The sequence below is a fragment of the Myodes glareolus genome, chromosome 5, assembly GCF_982192425.1.
Source record: "Myodes glareolus chromosome 5, mMyoGla1.1, whole genome shotgun sequence".
Taxonomy (NCBI): Eukaryota; Metazoa; Chordata; class Mammalia; order Rodentia; family Cricetidae; genus Myodes; species Myodes glareolus.
In genome coordinates, this window is record NC_142030.1 from 25,724,975 (window position 1) to 25,744,319 (window position 19,345).

General features: G+C 50.0%; 1 protein-coding gene across 1 annotated transcript in view; it reads left to right on the forward strand.

Annotated features, from left to right (window-relative positions):
• Positions 1 to 19,345, forward strand: part of Sh3bp5 (SH3 domain binding protein 5) — a 65,622-nt gene that overhangs the window by 41,235 nt on the left and 5,042 nt on the right. Inside the window, exons 4-5 of the mRNA XM_048421068.3 lie at positions 10,380 to 10,544; positions 17,915 to 18,045. Coding sequence (XP_048277025.1) covers positions 10,380 to 10,544; positions 17,915 to 18,045 — 296 coding nt within the window. The remainder of the gene's footprint in view (positions 1 to 10,379; positions 10,545 to 17,914; positions 18,046 to 19,345) is intronic.

Sequence of the window (19,345 nt, forward strand, 5' to 3'; positions counted from 1 at the left end):
GTTTTTTGAGACAGGATCTCTCCGTAGCTTTGGAGCCTGACCTGGAACTAGCTCTTCTGGACCAGGCTGGCCTCGAACTCACAACGATCCGCCTGGAAGGAGGCTTTCATGTGGTGACCTATGCATACCCCTGGCAGTGTGCTTTCACATTGTCCTTCCTTGGAGACTTCCGAGAACAAATGCGCAGGGAGACCGATTTTATTGTGTGAGCCATAGGAGAGCAAAAAGAATCACAAATGCCTTAAACTAAGTGGCCACGAGGGGGTTGCACACAACATGACTCATAGCTAGATACCTTAATTAAACTAATATTTCTTACACACTGGCAGCCTTGTAGGTATGGGAAGGTTTGGGAAGGGAAAACCGCAGCAATGGAACTGGAGGAATGGGGAGGCCCAGTGGTGAAGAGGGCTCTTGCATTTCCACAGAGCTGGACTTTGGTTCCCAGCATCCATTGGGTAACTCACAACTTCCATAATCCACCCAGCTCTAGCAGATCTGATGTTCTCTTCTGGCCTCTCTGGGTACCTGGACACATGTAGCACATGCATGTGCACACTCACACACTCACAAACACACACATCCACACACATGAAAGACAAACGTGGCAGCTGTGCCCTCAGGAGGCTTCCCTGGTCCTAGGGAAGACTGTGCCTTACTGTGAACGAATGAGAGGATGCTGCAGACTGGACTTTTGCTGTAGCGTCTTGACCCCAAGGCTCTCGGGCCTGGGAACTGACCAGGTTGCACCTAGTGGTGTTGGTGCTGTAATTCAAGCTGCCCTTCGGTTTCCTCCCATCACGTTCTCCCTTCACGCTCCTCCTGGCTCTGTCGCAGGTCTTCTGGCTGGGAGGCCCCTGAGCCTCCACCATGGAGTGAAGTGGTGTTTGCTGAAGTCATTCTGTATAGAATGCTAAGTCCTCAGTCTTCGGCCCTTTGAAGGGAAGCCACAGAAGCCCCAAACTGCGGTGGCTGGAGCCTGCCCAGGACAGATGTCCCCAGAGGCTCTGCACGTGCAGTAGGGGCCGTGGCCAGCCACTCCTTCTGACTCTCTGTCACGGAGGCATGGAGACTGTTAATGACTGTGAACTTACGTTAGCGCAGTGGAGAACAGCCTCCACGTGGGCATGAGGAGCGCACAAGGTTGACTCAAAGACTGGCGTGGGTCAGGGTTAGTGTGTGGGCTGATGGAGTGGCAGACGGAGGCTGTGGGCCTGTTGTGGCTACCCCTCCACCCACCCGTCTTTAAATCTCTGAACGTGATGGTCTCATGTCTCTTCATGTCTTTATAGTGTTATGGAGTTTCTCTGGCCTGACGGTGATTATTGTCCTGTGGACATTGGGTTGTTTGTGAGTGGTGTGCTGTCAGCAGATGTCTGTGCAGGGAGAACCTGATTGTGGCACCCTGGGGGTGGGGTGGGGACACTTTCTCCTCCATCCGCCTGTGGGGTGAGAAGGATGCTATACTGGAATGCAGGCAGGTTTGGGGGACCCTAAGGTCACCTGTGCTGGCTGTACCGCTCTTGGCCATACTTGAGCTGCTGCAGGGCGGTGCAGAAAGTCATCGACAACTGAAAGTTAGCGGCCACAGGTTGGACATCTAAGTTAACCAGGAGCTCAGAAAAGAAGAGCCACGCGTGGCATCACACACCTGTAATCCCCTGCACTGGAGGCAGAAGCAGGAGGGTCTTGTTCAGCCTGGGCCTCATAGTGCGACCAGCATCTTGGAAGAATAGGACTCTGAGGACAATTCTGGCTAATAACTTTTAAAGAGCCGGAAGAAAGAAGATAGAATCATTAACACAAGGCCAGTATTCTGCGGTCAACTGAGAATGCCCAGAAGTTGAGACTCTGAAGTGGGTTTCAGAGGGTGAGTAGGAGTCCCCCAGGATGGTGTCAGGGGTAGGGTTGTGTTTCCTGTTGAGGGAGTGGCAGGTGTAAGACTATGGAACTGTGACTCACTGAACGGAGGGGAAACAGGACTCGTGCTGTGGCTATGCTGGGGTGGTCATTAGGCAGACAGATGGTACCAGACATCACCAGACGTGCATGTTGCAAGAGCACCAGGCCTTCCACATGCAGGCATGGAGACTACACTCACCCAGCACTGCCTCACAGGTGACCTAGTAGGGGCAGAAGGGTAGGTGGAAAGTGTCTCCCTTGCGGCCCACGCTGACTTCAGCTCCAGATCCTCCTGGCCAAGCCTGGCCTGGTAAAATGGGTCTGTAATCTACTAACTCAGGAGGCTGGGGAAGAATCATAGCCTCAAAGCCTGCTTAGGTTTCAGAGTTCAAGGCCAGCCAGAACAACTTAGTCTTTGCCTCAGAATTAAAAATTACGAAAAGAGACATGGCTTGGTGGCAGTTTACAAGGCACACACAAATATCCCAGATTCAGTTGCCAGGTTCCAGCGCCACACACAAATTCCCCCTGCTTTGATTTCTGAGTACTGAAATTATAGATATGTACCTTGTACTCACCACACCTGTCTGAAAATGTAGACACTCACTGCCTCGAGCTCCTAGAGATCTGCCTGCCTCTGTCTCGCTAGTGCTGGGACTAAAGAACTACACCATGCCTGGCTACTTAGGAATTTCTTAAGGATACGGACACACACACACACACACACACACACACACACACACACACACATTGAAAGAGTAACTAGTGAACACCATGTGCTGTTGCCAGCACTAACAGTTCTTTCTGAGGATGTGAGGTGGTGGTGGCATTGAAATACGGTCTCATATAGTTCAGGCTGGCCTCATCTATAGAGCCGAGGATGGCCTTGAGCTCAGTATTCTGCCTTCTTATCCCAAATACTGGGCTTACAGGCATGGACTGTAATCCACACTGGACTCAGCAGCAGCACTCGAGAACGTCTCTCCAATAGTGTTTCATTTCCTCTTTGCCTCTAGTTTTTGCTCTTATCCAATTCTAAGCAATCCATGGACCTACTATCTCACTTTGCTTCCCAACACTTTTGGTATTTCTCTCATGTGGATAGAAAGCTTTAAAAGATTACATCTTGGGTTGGGGGTGGAGCTCAATAGTAAATTGCTTCCCGAATGTGCACAAAGCTCTGGACTCATTCTTCAGCATTGGGGTGTGTGGGGGTCACATCTAAGTTAATGATAACTTGATGTAATTCAGTCCTTTTTCGGTTGTTTACAAAATGCATTCTTTGGGCTGACAAGATGACTCCGTCGTAATGACTGCTTACCCAGACCTTGCAGAAGTTTGATTCTCAACACCCACGTGGAGTCTCACCAAGGTTGTAACTCAAGATCAAGAGGATCTGATGCCCTTTTCTGGCCTCAACAGGCACCGTGTGCATACAGTACACATTCACACAGGTTAACGCACATAAGCATCAATCAAGCAAATCCTTAAAAGTGTGTAATTGTGACTGGTTTAAAGCAGTAATGTCCAGCTCCTTGACATTGTGACATGATGTCACCTACAAATATGTTGGCTGCATTCCTAGCTGTCATGGGACACAGGCAGCCTGTGGCCCACAGTCTGGACCTGCCAGATTCAAAGCATTTGACTGGGAACAGCTGTTTCTTTTGGGTGTACAGTGTGGCCCACCCCTCTGGCTCAGTTGCACGGTTGCTCAAGCCAGTGTCATAGTTTTGAGTTTAAGGAAAGAGCTGTGTAGCAGAAAATCGGCAGTGATAGCTGAGAGGGGACACGTGGGCTGGGTGTGGTGGCACGAGCTGTGAACATTCAGGAGACTGGGGCAGACTGGGCACACCTTTACTCCCAGCACTTAGAAGACAGAGACAGATCCCTTTTAATTCAAGGCCAGCCTGGTTTATGTAGTTAATTTCAGGTCAGCTAGGGCATGTACCAAAGGACCCTGCGTCCTACCGCAGAGACCCTTGCTCATCCGTGTGCACTGCTGCTCTAGTCACAATAACCAGAAACTGGAAGCAGCCTGGATGTCCGTCAGCTGATGAATGGGCAGTAAAATAGGGTGTGTTACACAATGGAGTATGATCTAGCTGTTAAGAAAAGGACATTTGCAGGCTGAGGGATCTATTCAAGAGAGGAGGTGGAAACATTGTGAGAGCCAAATGTGGTGACTGGCTCCAGGGAAGCGGTGCCCTCTGGACATAACAGGGCCGATGGCCGTACAGACTCACAGAGACTGTGAAAGCACACACATGCCCTGCGCAGAGTCGGCCCAACTCCCAGCACTGCGAGGGGGACGTGGGCACAATGTCCCACCCGCCTCTCCAAGAAGATATTTGCAATTGATACCTGCTGGGAAAGGAGAAATCAGTCTTCCCTAATGGCATGTACTTGGTACATCAGCCACACTCCAGGGCAGACCTCGTGCATAGGAATAGCCGGCCAACACAAAACACACTTTGAGATTGAGACGAGGGCGGGCCGGGAGCGTGTGTTCTGTTTTGGTACTTTTTTTGTCTTGCTGGGTTTTGTTTGTTTTGATTTTCATTTTTTTGTTTTGTTTTGTTTTTAAGAGAGAAAGGAGATGAAGTTGGGTGAGTAGAGATGTGGAGAGAGCCTGGGAGGGACTGGGGAGGGGAAGGAATATGATCAAAATAAATGGTATGAAAAAAAAATGTCAGGGGAAGAAAATGCCTGACTCAGCAGTTAAGAGTATTTGCTCAGCTGTGAGGGCCGGGGTTTGGATCACAGCACACACATGGCAAACTGAGCATTGCAGATGTCTGAACTCTAGCTCTGAGGTGTCCAGTGGCAATCGTATGATCACAGGTACACATACATATTCACACTCATGCACATGCACACACACACCAGATCTTTTTTAAAAAATAAAGATAGCCCAAGCAGAGTTGCTCAATGACTGTCCCCTGATGCATGTGCTGACCTCTGCCTTGCAGGACATTTCCTGTGGGTCCCTATGGTGATGCTGTGCTTAGTGTAAGGCTTCCTGGGTGTTATCAGAGGCCTTGGCATTTCAGCTAGAGACGGGGAGCTACTTGTTCAAGGTTGCAGGCCCAAGACAGCGGTCTTTGTTGGTGCCAGGAATGTGCCCTGTTCCTCCCGTGTCTCTGGGCACAGCCTCCTGCCTCATAGTGACCCAATTGTCTAAGCCTTGAATGCCAGTTCTGTACAAGGCATTGGAATGTGTCTTTTGTTAGCACGCTGGTGTGGTGGGAACTGGGACACCACAGGGGGCCTGTTTGGATTGGGGATGCTGAGAAATATGGGTACCTTTCCTCACAGTCCCCAGGTCAACAAGGCTATCCCTGCAGGGCTCAGAACTTGGCCAAGGGCTCCTGATGTTTTCCAGGTCCTTGACACTAGAACTGGGACAAAGACCAGGATGGGGGGACACTGTTTCCACTTCCAGCTTCCTAGTTCTGTTTTCTTTTAGAGGTTAAAGTACCTCTTTTTATTTATTATTATATGTAAGGTGTGCATGTGTGCACACTGGTGTAGTGGTCAGAAAGCACTTTGTGGAGTCAGTTTTCTTCTATATATGTGGGTTCTCGGGATTGAATGCAGGGCATCAGCCTTGCGTGGCAGGTACTTTATCTCTGCCCCTCTCTTTCCCCATCTCTCTCTCCAACCGTCTCTTCCCCCATCTTCCCCCATTTTCTCTTCCTTTCTTTCCTCATTCCCCTTTCCTTATGCATCCTAGTCGCTGAGTTGCAGCCCTAGCCCACCCTAGGTCCTTATCCACGCTTTCGCTCCTGTCAGCGCCAGCTTATTAGCTGCCGAGGACTGTCGTGAGGATGATGACAGATCATGTGGCTTTCCCCTAGTGAGCGTTCAGCATCTCCTCTGGTAGAAGGCAGCATGCCGCCACCGTGGAGTATTGGGCAATGAATGACTCAGCCACTTTTATGCCCTGAGTCCGCATTTTGCTCCCCAGTAGAAGGAAGGATGATTGTTTTATCAGAGTCATATGTGCCTTAGACTCCGAAGCTAGCTGCCTATCCTGCAGATGGCATAGTTGCAGGCCAAGTCTTGCGTGGATGTGTGGGATGGAGGTTCTGTCTCACTGCCTTGGGGAAACTGCCACAGCAGAGGGTAGTTTGTAGCTTATAGGTATAGAATGTAGTTCGTTCTTGCCTAATGTGTGGAGCCCAGGAAGAATGGTCACTGTTATCTGTCCCTATCCCACAGCCCTGCCATGTGCCTGGCCCAGGACTCCTACCATCAGCAGCCCCGCAGCAGATGGGCCTGTCACTGCTGCAGCACAGCCGATGTGGGAGGAAGCCCGAGGAGCACTGTGGGTGCACCCTTCTGGGGAGGGTGGCAGGGAGAAGGTGGCATCTGTTTTGTCCCTGAAGCCACAGGAAGAGTGTGATCTGGAATGGGTTGTTCCTAGAGGCCCTGCCACACGTGGCTGGCATCTGGCTAAGTCGCTCGTCATTGTGACAGAGGTCCAAGCACGAGGAGGAAGTAGAAATGGCTGATGCCGATTCAGGCTGAGTCCCAGTGTCACTGTCCTTGCCCTTACTGTTGACTGGAGATTATCCCGCCACCCATCCGTGATGTCAGTGTCAGAAGCACCCCAGCAGCAGTGCTTCATGATACAGGGACCAGGGGCTCTGGGCTCCCGATTGAAATGTCTGAGATGCATCACTTCGTAACCTTCCTTAGAAAAATGAGAGGGTTTAGACTGGATGGCCTATAAACCTCATTACACCCAAACCTCTGTTGTAGCCAAGACCAGTGTCTGGATGCCCTTCAGAGAGCAGTTACGAGAGGAGTGGATGCAGAGTCAAAGTATACCCTGCCTGTTGCCCTCTGGCAACATCTACTTTTCACCCTACCTCGTCGGTGACACTGTGTAGATCACCCATACATCTTCAGGTGCTTTGCACCCATGTCTGACTAGTGTGTAATGAAGGTCACCTATCCAGCTCGTTCATGAGCAGCTTTTCTGAGTCATGGCGGGATTCCAGTCCCTTCCTGTCTGTGTCTTACAGCCCAAACAGAGCTAGTATTTGCTTCAGTGGTACTCTTAGATGCAGGCCTCACCTCTCCAGTTTGCTCATTGGTTGTCTCTGCTGAGTGAACCACACCTCAGAGACCAGCGCCAAAAGCCCTTAATCAGATCATGTGGTTGGGCCTCTGCTGTGCTTCCGAGGCTGAATTTTATTAGGTGTGTCAGGGATCTCTGGGTGTCATCTTTCATACCATGGTGGAAATGATGAAGTTGAGTGTGTAGCTCAGCAAGAGAGCGCTTGCCTGGAGTGTGTGAGCTCCTGGGTCCCACCCACAGGATGGATGAATGAATGCTCGAACTAGATAATCAGCTTTCTCTGGGATTGAAGTTCTGCATCTTGTGTTCTAACTGGGATGCTCTCTCAGGTTAAATCGTGAATATAGGTATTAGCTCTTGGATGATTCTGATGGCATGGCCTCAGGTCCAATACCTGAGAAATCTATCCTAAGAGATTTTAATAACCGACCTCCTCCTTCACACCCTCAGTGCTTTGTGCCTCTCACAATTCATGACTGTCTTCATAGGAGAGTTCCTAACTTACCTGGGGCCCCTTATTTAAGGCTGGCCTCTGTTCTGGAGCAGAGTATCCAGGAGGTATTCAATAGAGGCAGAACCACACCCTTCTGTGTCTTGCTGGCCAGTGAGCCATAGAATGTCACGTCCCCTCGTATGCCTGCCTTGTGTGTACAGTTTAGGAAGTGTGTGAGAGGAGTGCTCTCTGTGTGTGGTAGTGTGTGCCTGTAGTCCCAGGTGGGGGAGAGGGATCAGGTGTTCACACCCCGCCTCACTATGTAGTAGGTGGGAGGTCATCCTGGACTACATGACACTGTTTCAAACTAGAGAGAGCGAGCTGTAGGTGGAGACTGCTTGTTCATTCCCAGCCACCCAGACGCGAAATAATCACACAGAAACAAAAGTTTCAGCGTTACGGACCTCCTGCAGCCCCCGTCTCATGTCAGGGAGTCTCAGGGCTCTCTCTGACCGCAAGTACTCCCCGGCCCCCGGTCTCCATCTCCCTGCCCTTTAGGGCTCTCTTCAGGTTCACTCTTCATTATGAATCCTTCCTCTTATGAAAAGCAAGTCCCCTTCTCCTGCCCTCGTGTACAGCCTGGAAGCAGATTCGTGCCCTTCAGCTGCAGATGGGGCTCAGTCTCCTGTGTGGCCCTCCTGTGGTCTGGAGAGCTGGGACTGTGGCTATGCACAGGCTAGACCAGGAGGATGCCCATCACGGGCCATCATGGGTCACTGAACTTCCCTAGGGCTGCTGTGCTGTGTGCTCAGCTTCTTTGTTTCTTTTCCTCTTAATTTTCTTTGCAAATTCTCTTCAGTATATGTGACGATTTCCTCTGTGTCATGTGAGACTTTCTCTGGGGAAGGGTGGGGCCCTGTTGATCCCCCTCCTAAGTCCCAGGGGCTGTCCTGTTAGCATCCCATCAGGACTTCTGTAATTGCCCCAGGGACCCTGTTGACTGACAAGAGAGAGGGAGTGGCAGATTAGCGGGTAGCAGTGGCCTGCCCCTGTTCTGGTGGGTGGGAAACTGGAGGTGAATCCAGGGGAGGCTGGGGCCTGTAGTGTGGCGCCACTGTCTTTGTCACGGGGAGCACGTGCTGCGGTGTGCGTGTGGAGGTCAGAAACAGCCTCAGGTGCAGCTCTTGGCTAACAACTGGCCTGTGAGCTGGGGAGTTTTCCAGTTCACTGTGGAGTGCCCAGTTACAGATGTGTGCCACCAGGTCTGGCTTTATGTAGGCTCTGGGGACCTGAACTTAGGTCCTTGTAGTGTGGTCACATCACGTAGCCTACTCTTGAGGGAGGAACATCAAATGTCCAAAAGTGGTGGTGTGAGAGAGTCACCTGTGCAAATTTATACTCTCTGGGGATCATTGAGGTAAAATTAATTTCAGTATATTTAATTTAGTCTACTGTATCTCGAATATTATCTCATCATTGATCAGAAAAATGGTGAATGGGATAATTAACATTTTTGTGTTGAGTCTTTGAAATGAGGTGTTTTTTTCTTGTGTATGTGTGTTCGGTGTGCATATCCACATGTGTGGCACACACATGAGCAAGGCCTCATGAATGTACGGGTACATGTGCATGTGTGGGGGTGGGCATCAGGGATCTCCCTCGGTCAATTGTCCACCTTATTTTTTGAGGCAGGGTCTCAGTCAAAGCCAGAGGTCTGAGATATAGCTAGTCTCTCTAACCAGCTTGCTTCAGGGATCCCGTCTTCCTTTTCTGAGCTGCGGCAGCTGCCACAGCTCCCCAGTGTTTCTATGAGTTTGGGACCTGAAGCTCTAGTCGTTGCTTGTGTAGCAGACACATTCACCCCTGAGCTCTCCCGGCCATGAGAGATGTTTGTATTCCATCCTTGCTAACCTCATTTCAGATGCTCAGGAGTTACATGTTGGCCTGAGATGGCTCAGTCAGTACAGAGCTCACTGGGCGAGCAGCAGGGTTCTCTATCCCCAGCACCTGTATAAGATCACAGGCATGGTGGTACATGTTAATAATGCCAGCACTGGAGAGGTGGATGCATTCCTGGGGCTCACTGGCCAGCCTAGCTTATCAGGTGAGTTTCAGGCCAGCAAGGAACTTTGTCACAGAGAACAGGGCTCCAAGATTAACCTCAGGCTTCTCCACATGCACATGTACACACGCACACACACACACACACACACACACACACACACACACACGTATACACATACACACGTATACACCTACACACTCACACATACCCACATGTGCACATACATATACACACACGTACACACATGCACACATTGCTCACACATGCATATACAGAAACCTATGTACACATACACAAAAGCATCACACATGCTGGGTCTACTGTAGCTGTGAGAACAGCTGCAGTTTGGGTTAATTCCTTCCCGAAAGCAGGGTTGTACTGGTAATGGGTCATGCCCGGCCTGTCTGTGCAGTTACTGTGGACTGAGCCAGTGGCCACACCAGGCTCGCACTCGTGTTGTGGGGTGTTTGCCTGAAGCCTTGCTTCTGACCAGCTTTGGAGTCCCAGGAAAGGCTGTTTGCAGCCTCTCTGCCTCATCTGTAGCGTGAAGTCCCACAGCCATGGTCTCTGGGGCACTCTTGTGTGGCGTGAAGGGAAGGTGCCCAGGGCTGCTACGTCTGCCTGGGTCAGGTCTTTGGAGAATGACCACAGCCGCCTTAGCCCTTGCCATCACAGATGCAAGATCTATGCACTTACTTCTCTGTTGCACTCCAGACTGCCAAGACTGTCTGCTCACCTGTCTGGGTTCCACTCAGCCATCAGTCAGTCCCCCGTTACCCTGTCCCAGGTCAAATCTTGGGCCACTCATCTCTGAAGGGGGCTGGCTGGTAATGAGCTCTGGGGACTCCTGGTCTTTGCCTAAGGCCTCATAAGCCCTTCTCTCTCTACAGGCTCAGCTGGAAGCTCAGAAAGCCACACAGGACTTCCAGAGGGCCACCGAGGTGCTCCGCGCTGCCAAGGAGACCATCTCCCTGGCTGAGCAGCGGCTGCTGGAGGATGACAAACGGCAGTTCGACTCTGCGTGGCAGGAGATGCTGAATCATGCTACTCAGAGGGTAGGAGGACCGCGTGTATGCTGGCCATGGGGGGCTGGGCTGTATGCTGTATGTTCTGTGATTCCCCACAGGAGTAAATAGGTTCCTGGATGGCATGGACTACTTCTGGAAAGGCTGTCTGCTCTCTGGAACCTTCCGACTGGCCTGGCTTTAAGCCATGCTCAGGCATGACGGTCTCCCAGTGACGTGTGAGGATAATCATTCTCTGTATTGCCTGAAACTTATCTGGTTCACATAGACCCCAAATGTCTCGGCAGTGGAGTCGGGTTTCCCAGAGAGGCCAGGATGCTCTCCAATGTTAGCTCCCAGTACCCCAAAAGGACCATCGATCCTCAGTGGAAGCCCTGATAACAGTTTAAACCTGCACTTGGGTGTGTGTGTTGGTGGGCAAAGTGCCTAGCCCAGAATTAAGTGGGCGCTCAAGCATGGCCTTCCAGGTGAAGTTGGGGTCTGAGAAGTGATGTGCAGTCAGCAGTAGCTGGGAGTGATTGCCATTGTGGGATTTATGTCGCCGTACTGTGACTCTCTACCTGCTCCCAGGACTCACTCTGTGGCTCAGAGCTGGAAATAATAATTGTCTTGGTCTAGGTAGACTACTTAACAAAATACCATAAACTGCCTGGCTCCCACAGAAATACATTTCTCACAGCTCTGTAAGCTAGGAAGTAGAACCAGGGCTGGCATCTGTGGTGACGGCCTGCTTCTCAGAGGCTGCCATCTCCAGAACTGAGTGGCAAATGAACCTTCTCTTCTTGTGCTGGGGATGGAGCCCCAGGCCTTTGACATTGTAGGCAAGCACTCTAAACCCTCAGGTTTCTTTTGTAAAGGGCACTGGTCCCATAGCACTGCTCCCTCCAGACCCACGGTATCGCCACCCTAGGGACATTCCTACCCCAGCAAGTAGGGCCCCCTGCTTGACACTGTAGACCCGAGTTTGCTGGGGTCACAGAATAATACCGGATTCTGTTTCCTTCTAGCCAGGTACAGCTCTTGTTCTTCTGAGTCTTGGTCCCCTTGGCACAGGCCTGTTCTCCCGCGAGGCCAGGGGGCTGTTGTAAGGCAGGCAGACGAGCTGCAGTCCCTGGGCGCAAACTGTAGCTCTGGTTTCCGTGAGTGTCAGAAAGGCTGGCTGTGGGGTTAGAAATGAGGTCCAGAAGTCGGTGCCGGTGGCTGTTCCCTAACAGTGTCACCTGCCACAGTGGCTTAGTCCTGGGGGGTCTGATGATTAAAGTGGCCTTGAGTATCTTTAAATAGAAAAGCGTGACTTACAAATGACTTCAGGAGACAGATCTGACTTGATTTTATACCAGCTCTGCCTGGGGCTGGAGACATATATGCCCGTGGCTTGGCAGCCTTGAGCTTCCTGCCCCCTAGTGGCCATAATGCTTGTAGCCCCAGCAAGGTTGAGAAAACTTTTTTTTTTGAATTTTTTTTCAAAGTTTATTAAATTATAAAAGTTTCCATTTCCGCCCCTCCTCCCAACACCCTCCCACTCCCCCCCTCCCTCTCCTCCTCCCTCTCCATCCCTAAGAGCAGTCAGGGTTTCCTGTCCTGTGGGAAGTTCAAGTTCCTCCCCTCTCCCTCCACGTCCAGGAAGGTGAGCATCCAGACAGACTGGATCCGCAAAATCCAGTATATGCAGAGGAAACAAGTCCCAGTGTCATTGTCAATGGCTATTCAGAAAGACTCCGGGCCAACCACATTCAGAGAGTCTGGTTGGATCACGAGCTCGTTCAGTCCCAGTCCAACTGGCCTTGGTGAACTCTCATTAAATCAGTCCCCTTGTATCAGTGGGTGATCGCACCCCTCGCGGTCCTGATTTCCTTTTTCATGTTCTTCCTCCCTCTGCTCCTCATTTGGACCTTGGGGGGCTCAGTCCGGTGCTCCAATGTGGGTCTCCGTCTGTATCGCCATCCATCGTCGGATGAAGGTTCCCTCTGGTCTTGCCTTCTTTGCTCACGTTCTCTTTCCTTCTGCTTCTCGTTTGTTGGAAGGGGAGAGGGTTAGAGAGAAGGGAGTAGGGGAGGAATGGGGAATGCTCGGGGGACTGGGATGGGGGGGAGGGAGGAAGGATGGATATGGGATCAGGGAAGAATATATCTCAACTAAGGGAGTCATTTTAGGATTTACAAGAGACTTGATTATAAATGGGATCCCAGGTCCAAGGAGAGATCCTCAGATTGTTCTCTGGACAGAGGAGAGGGTGCCTGAACCGGCCTTGGCCCATAACCATACTGATGAATATTTTGCATATCACCATAGAACCTTCATCTAGCGATGGATGGAGATAGAGACAGAGACCCACATTGGAACACTGGACTTAGCTCCCTAGGTCCAAACGAGAAAAATCTTACTGGGTCAGCTATAGCGAAACCTAAAGGGGAGGTTGGAACCCGTGCAAGGCCAAGCCTGGTAGAGAAAGAAGCAACTAAACAAGCCTCAGGCCTGCCTTTCCTTCTGGGACTCTTGCCCTCCAAAGCTGTAGATCTGTAGCAACATGTGAGAGGCCATTTCAGAGACTACCAAATGTGCCTGTTCGTGGTGGTGTGTGCCTATAGTGCCGGACAGGAGACTGAGACGGGAGAATCAAGGCTACCCTGGGCTGTGTAGGGAACCCTCTCATTTAAAAAAGAAGAAACCACTGCATGTTACAATGAAATAGGAAAATCCACATTTTAGTCATGGGCTAATGGCAGTGGGTAGCTGTCCACAGAGGCTCCTGAGCCCCGCACACTGTCTCAACGGAATCACATGCTTGGCCTGTGGAAACAATGCCCTGCAGTCTGCAGCAAGCAGGCTGTGGAGCTTTGCAAGATAGCTTCAGAGCCCTTTCAGTTTAGTTGGGGCTTCACAATAGCCCATGTCCATCTGTTGTGTACCCTTTGACCACCAAAACAAAGGCCCCAGACATCCGGTTTATCTATGTCTATATATGTTAGGTATGGTAGCAGCAACCTGTGTGATCAGTGGGGAGTTCTGGGTCACAGGCCAGGTCTTCCCCATCGCGGATGGTACTTCCTTTTCTCTGGTTCCTTCATGGTTCCTTCATGGTTGCATAGCCCGAGGATGATTCTCCTTGAACTGGTGAGAAATGATCCTCCCCTCTGGGCAGGCACCTCAGTAGTAGAACAAGTGCTTGGACTTAGCTTGCAAGCAGTCAGATCCATCCCCAGCAACAAGGGGGGAAGCACACATAAAAATGCGCTCGAGACCATGACCTTTGCCCTGCCTCACTAGCCTGCAGGGTAATAGAGACCCAATCCTCCCCACAGTCCAGATGCTCATGTTTGGCTCTGAAATAGCGTGAATGACTGTGACCCTCTGTTTGAATTGAGCATTTCTCTCAATGGGGCTCCTGGGGACCATTTGCCAGGCCTTGTGGGACTAGCATGCTGGGCTGCCTTAGCAGAAGGCCATGCAGACACTGGCTGACTTTTGGAGATGCCAGAAAGCCTGCTTCATTAGGGGAATGGAGCTTTTTATAACCCTCTCCTCCATCTCTCCACATGTTCCTCACCCGAGGCCATCTGTCTCCTCTTAGTCTCCAGTCTAATGGTACCATTAGATGGCCATACTTGAAGCTTTAGCAGAAGCTAACACCCTAGATGTCAGGAGCCCCAATATTCTCTAGTGGTCACATGTAACACCATAGACAGGCCATGGGGACAGTTCTTGGCTTGGTGCTGGCAAACAGCAAATGGTTTCAGTAACACTGCCGAGCTTGCAGCTGAGCAGCCTCCCTTGCAACTGAGCAGCCTCCCTTGGGGCTGTGTCTGCTGTTCCCCAGAACCAGAGGGAGGTTTGGCGGCAGAGGCCTCTCCAGCCCTTGGCTGCTTTGATCTTGAAGCGGTCTTCTAGGGAAGGCAATGGCTTTCAACTCTCTGAGACAGGAGTGCTGGCTGCCTGGGAGGGAGGAATTAGCTTTTCTGACCAGATGGAGGGAGAGGTAAATGTGGCGTGGACACAGGAAGGCAGTCCTTGCTGGTGAGCTGGCAGCAGGGGCTCCTGGAGAGGAAATGGCAAGATGTAGCCAACCAACGGCTCCTTCAGGCTTCCAGGATAGCCATGAAGGCTGGGATAGGAGAAGAGTCACCTCCTGGAAGGTTGCCTGAAGGGAGTCGAGGGCCATCTTATGGCCCCTCCTTGGCATAGTGTGGTGGGAAACATTTTGGAGCTGCGAGGAGATGGAAAGCCCTTTCCGTCCAGATGAATGTTTCAGGTTAGGGAGTGGCTGTGGTCAGACCCTAGGACGAGGCCCACGTTGGGAGAATCTTCTAAACCACCTGACTGGAGGAGAAGACCTCTTTCATCTTGGACAGTTGTCCCTGAGCTAAGGTCTCCCTCAGAGAAGGATGTGGAAGACTAAGCACCATTGCCCATCTTTGTACGTCCTATGTGGTCAGGCCATGGCAGTGGCCAGTGGGGCATAGGGAGCTGTGACAAAGTGCAGAAGAAAGCTGTAGCCTGTAGTAAGTGTTTCCTCCGAGCTGGGCATGGTGGTACACAGGGATACGTGCACCGTGTATTAGATGATATGGAGATACGTGGGGAATACAGCATCTCAGATAATGAAACAAAACCCAGTGACATGTTTACTCCAAATGCTGCCTCTGCTATCACAGCTCCCCTAGAGCAGCCAGAGCTACCCCAGCTGCCTGGATCCCACATTGCTTTGAATGATAGATACATATTGCAGCATGTATGATGAGGGGGCGCTCATCCCCTGCTAGGCTGTCGACTCCAGGTGTGGCTCTTGTTCTTTGCCCCATTAGGTGCCTGATCAGCGGGAATGGCTCCGAGGTGTGAGGGTAGTGGCAGGAAGACAGAAGAGTGCCTTGTTGAGATGGGAATACGGAACCTGAGTCTGGGCTAAACACGACCAATGGGAGCTTCCAAGAGCCAGGGGTGGCCCTGGGAAAGGCTTTCTCTGTGGTTCCATCTCAGTTGCTTCATGCTAGTCCACCTTCTCTGGGGGGTGGCTTCTGTCCCTGGACCCCAAACTTGCCTCCCCCTCATGCCTGACTTTCCTCTCCCATCACTGCACCCAGCTTATGCCTGATTCTGGGCTGCAGATGGAGGAGTCTCCTTGGTGAGGCAGAAATCCTAATGTGTGTTACCTTTGAAGGCATTGCAGGTAGGATAGCCAAGTGCTTGGGACGTTCTGGGTACTTAAGTTTAGAAAGGCTTTGCTTGTTTGCAGCCTGGGAGCCAAGGTGGAACGAGAGCCTGTGCACAGCTGGGAAGCCCCAGTTCTGGGAGACTCTTTCTTTCTTTCTTTCTCTCTTTCTCTCTTTCTTTCTTTCTTTCTTTCTTTCTTTCTTTCTTTCTTTCTTTCTCTCTCTTCATTTTTATTGATATTTATTGAGCTCTACATTTTTCTCTGCTCCCCTCCCTGCTTCTCCCCTCCCCCCTTCAGTTCTCCCTCAAGGTCCCCATGCTCCCAATTTACTCAGGAGATCTTGTCTTTTTCTACTTTCTACTTCCCATGTAGATTAGATCTATGTAAGTCTCTCTTAGTGTCCATATTGTTGTCTAAGGTCTCTGGGATTGTGGTTTATAGGCTGGGTTTCTTTGCTTTATGTTTAAAAACCACCTATGAGTGAGTACATGTGATAATTGTCTTTCTGTGTCTGGGTTACCTCACTCAAAATAATGTTTTCTAGCTCCATCCATTTTCCTGCAAAATTCAAGCTGTCGTTACCGTTTTTTTTTTTTCTGTGTAGTACTCAATTGTGTAAATGTACCACATTTTCCTTATCCATTCTTCAGTCGAGGGGCATTTAGGTTGTTTCCAGGTTCTGGCTATGACAAACAAAGCTGCTGTGAACATAGTTGAGCACATGTCCTTGTGGCACGATTGAGCATCCTTCAGATATATACCCAAAAGTGGTATTAGTGGGTCTTGAGGAAGGTTATTTCCTAATTTTCTGAGAGATCACCACACTGACATCCAAAGGGGTTGTGTCAGCTTGCATTCTCACCAGCAATGCAGAAGTGCTCCCTTTTCCCCACATCCTCTCCAGCAAAGGTTGTCATCAGTGTTTTTCATCTTGGCCATTCTTAACAGGTATAAAATGGAATCTCAGAGTTGTTTTGATTTGCATTTCTCTGATGACTAAGGATGTTGAACATTTCCTTAAGTGTCTTTCAGCCATTTTAGATTCCTCTGTTGAAAGTTCTCTGTTTAGGTTTGTACTCCATTTTTTTATTGGATCATGTGTTCTTTTGGTGTCTTATTTCTTGAGTTCTTTGTATATTTTGGAGATCAGACCTCTGTCTGATGTGGGTGAAGATCTTTTCCCATTCTGTAGGCTGTCATTTTGTTTGTTGACCTTGTCCTTTGATTTACAGAAGCTTCTCAGTTTCAGGAGGTCCCATTTATTAATTGTTTGTCTCAGTGTCTGTGTTGCTGAAGTTTGACCCCTTTGCATTCTGGACTTTGCTGTGCCTAGCTAACTTTAGGACCTTTGGGGAAAGGCTGCCCCGCTGGCTTTTCTGCCGTCATGCATAGTTTGGGTATGTTTTTGTTTTACTGTTCTTCTAGTTAGGTAGTTCTGAAGCTATTCCATGGAAAACATGGACGGGTGTCTAGTCTCACAGGCAGATGGCACAGAACTTAGGTAGGCGGTGAGGGGGACAGAACTGAATGCTAGGAGGAAGAAAGAGTCAGGGAGAAGCCGTGGATCCTCTGCCTGAGACAGACGCTGGTTAGAATCTTTCCCGGTAAGCCACTGCCACGTGGCGATATACAGATTAATAGAAATGGGTTAAATCAAGATGTGAGAGTTAGCCAATAAGAGGCTAGAACTAATGGGCCAAGCAGTGACTTAATTAATACAACTTCTGTGTGGTTATTTTGGGGCTAAGCTAGCCAGGTGGCCGAGAAAAACAAGCTCGCCTTCTCCTTATACCTCAGGGTTCACCCAGGTTCTGCAGGCCTACGCAGAAGAAAATAGATATTGGTTGGATCTGAGTGTTTCACAAATTTCTCAAGATTTTTACCTTTTGCTTTCCTTACCCAGCTTGGGTACGTTATCTAACAGGCTTTTTCAAAGTACGTCAGGAAGAAAGCAGATCCTGTTTTATTGACATTTAATTTTAATATTTACCTTTGTAGATTTACTCAAAAAACTTCTGTTTGTTCTTTAATTTTTTGAGACAGGGTTTCTCTGTGGCTTTGAAACCTGTCCTGGAACTTGATCTTGTAGACCAGGTTGGCCTTGAACTCACAGAGGTCTGCTTGCCTCTGCCTCTCAAATGCTGGGATTAAAGGTGTGCACTACCACCACCCTGGCTTCAAGGAACTTTTTTTTTATTTTAATGAGTATATAATGAGCTTAACCAGACTGGCCTCTGCTGTTGTTTGAAAGGTCATGGAGGCCGAGCAGACCAAGACAAGGAGTGAACTGGTACACAAGGAGACAGCAGCCAGGTACAATGCCGCCATGGGCCGTATGCGGCAGCTGGAGAAGAAACTCAAGCGGGCCATCAACAAATCCAAGTAAGTCTGGGCACATCCTTCCCTGGGTGGGAGTGGCTCTCTGCTGCATCTGCTCCCCCTTTTATGTACTTTCACTGAGGGATTGCCTGGAGCTTGCTGCCTAGTGCCCTGTGCCCCTGTAGTCATGTGACACCCCATAGTACTCCTGTTGCTGCTGCTGCCACTGCCATGGGCAAGGATGCTGGCAGGAAACAGGAGATGACACGGGAAAAGGAAATTCCAAAGCAAAGCATTATTTGGCCTAATGATTATGCTTTCGGGAGCTTGGCTTTGTGGCTGATGGTGTGGACTGGACAAGGCCCTGTCCCTCAGTTTACCTATCAGCATTGTTGGGGTGAGTTCTGCTCATCATTCATGGCCTCTATGCATCTATGAATGAAGTAGCTGATGAAATGCTACAAGTTAGGGTAGCGGTGTTTTCCCCAAACTCTTCTCCTTGACACCCTCCTACATGTTGACAAAGTTAACAAATCAGTGGGAAGGACAGCTGGGAAGACGGGGTCTCTGCTTCATTCACTGGGCCTTTAAGAGAAAGAGTGAGCCATAATTAGGATAGAAAGCATGTGCTAAACTATTGGCTATCTGCTCGTCCTGAGACTGGACAGCTAGAAGCTTGACAGAGAACCAGGGTTCAGGGGAAAGAACGTGCCAGGTAAGTAGGGAAAGGTGTTATTAAAGGAAGAGGTCGAGCCTCTGTGTTCTGTACACCCCATGTCTTCTCCTGGGCTTGCCTCTGGTTTCTGCCTGCTCCCTCAACACACATATCCATGCATCAGAGAAAACGCTTTGTTTGCCACTGCGCTTCCAGGGGACACAGCTGGGAGAGGTGGTGAGGGATCCTGGAAAGTCCTTCCCTCCCCTATTGCAGAGGGGAAGCTTCCGTGCTTGCTTTGTCTGGTGTGATTTGTGGAATTTAAAGTCCATGGTGCCTTCTGTACACTCTTCTCACGTTTGACCTGCTCACTCAATGACTAACCTGTTAAGGAAATAAACTCCTGTGGCCATACTGTCAGTCTCTCCAGATACTTCTGATGACTTCTGTGCTTTCCATGGAATGGCTTCAGGAGCCTCCCCCTCCTGCTTTGGTTACACCTGCTTCCCTTGTTCACTTTGACAAGTTCACATTTCCTTCACCTGGGAATCTCATACACCTACCACACTTTCTCTGCACCTTGGCTGGGTTGATATCCACCCCATTTGGTCACTTATACCCACATTTCAGATTTTGCTTACACACCAAAGGGGTCCTCCAATGTATCGCCCTCAGCAATTACAGATGCAGGACTAAGGAATTTGATGG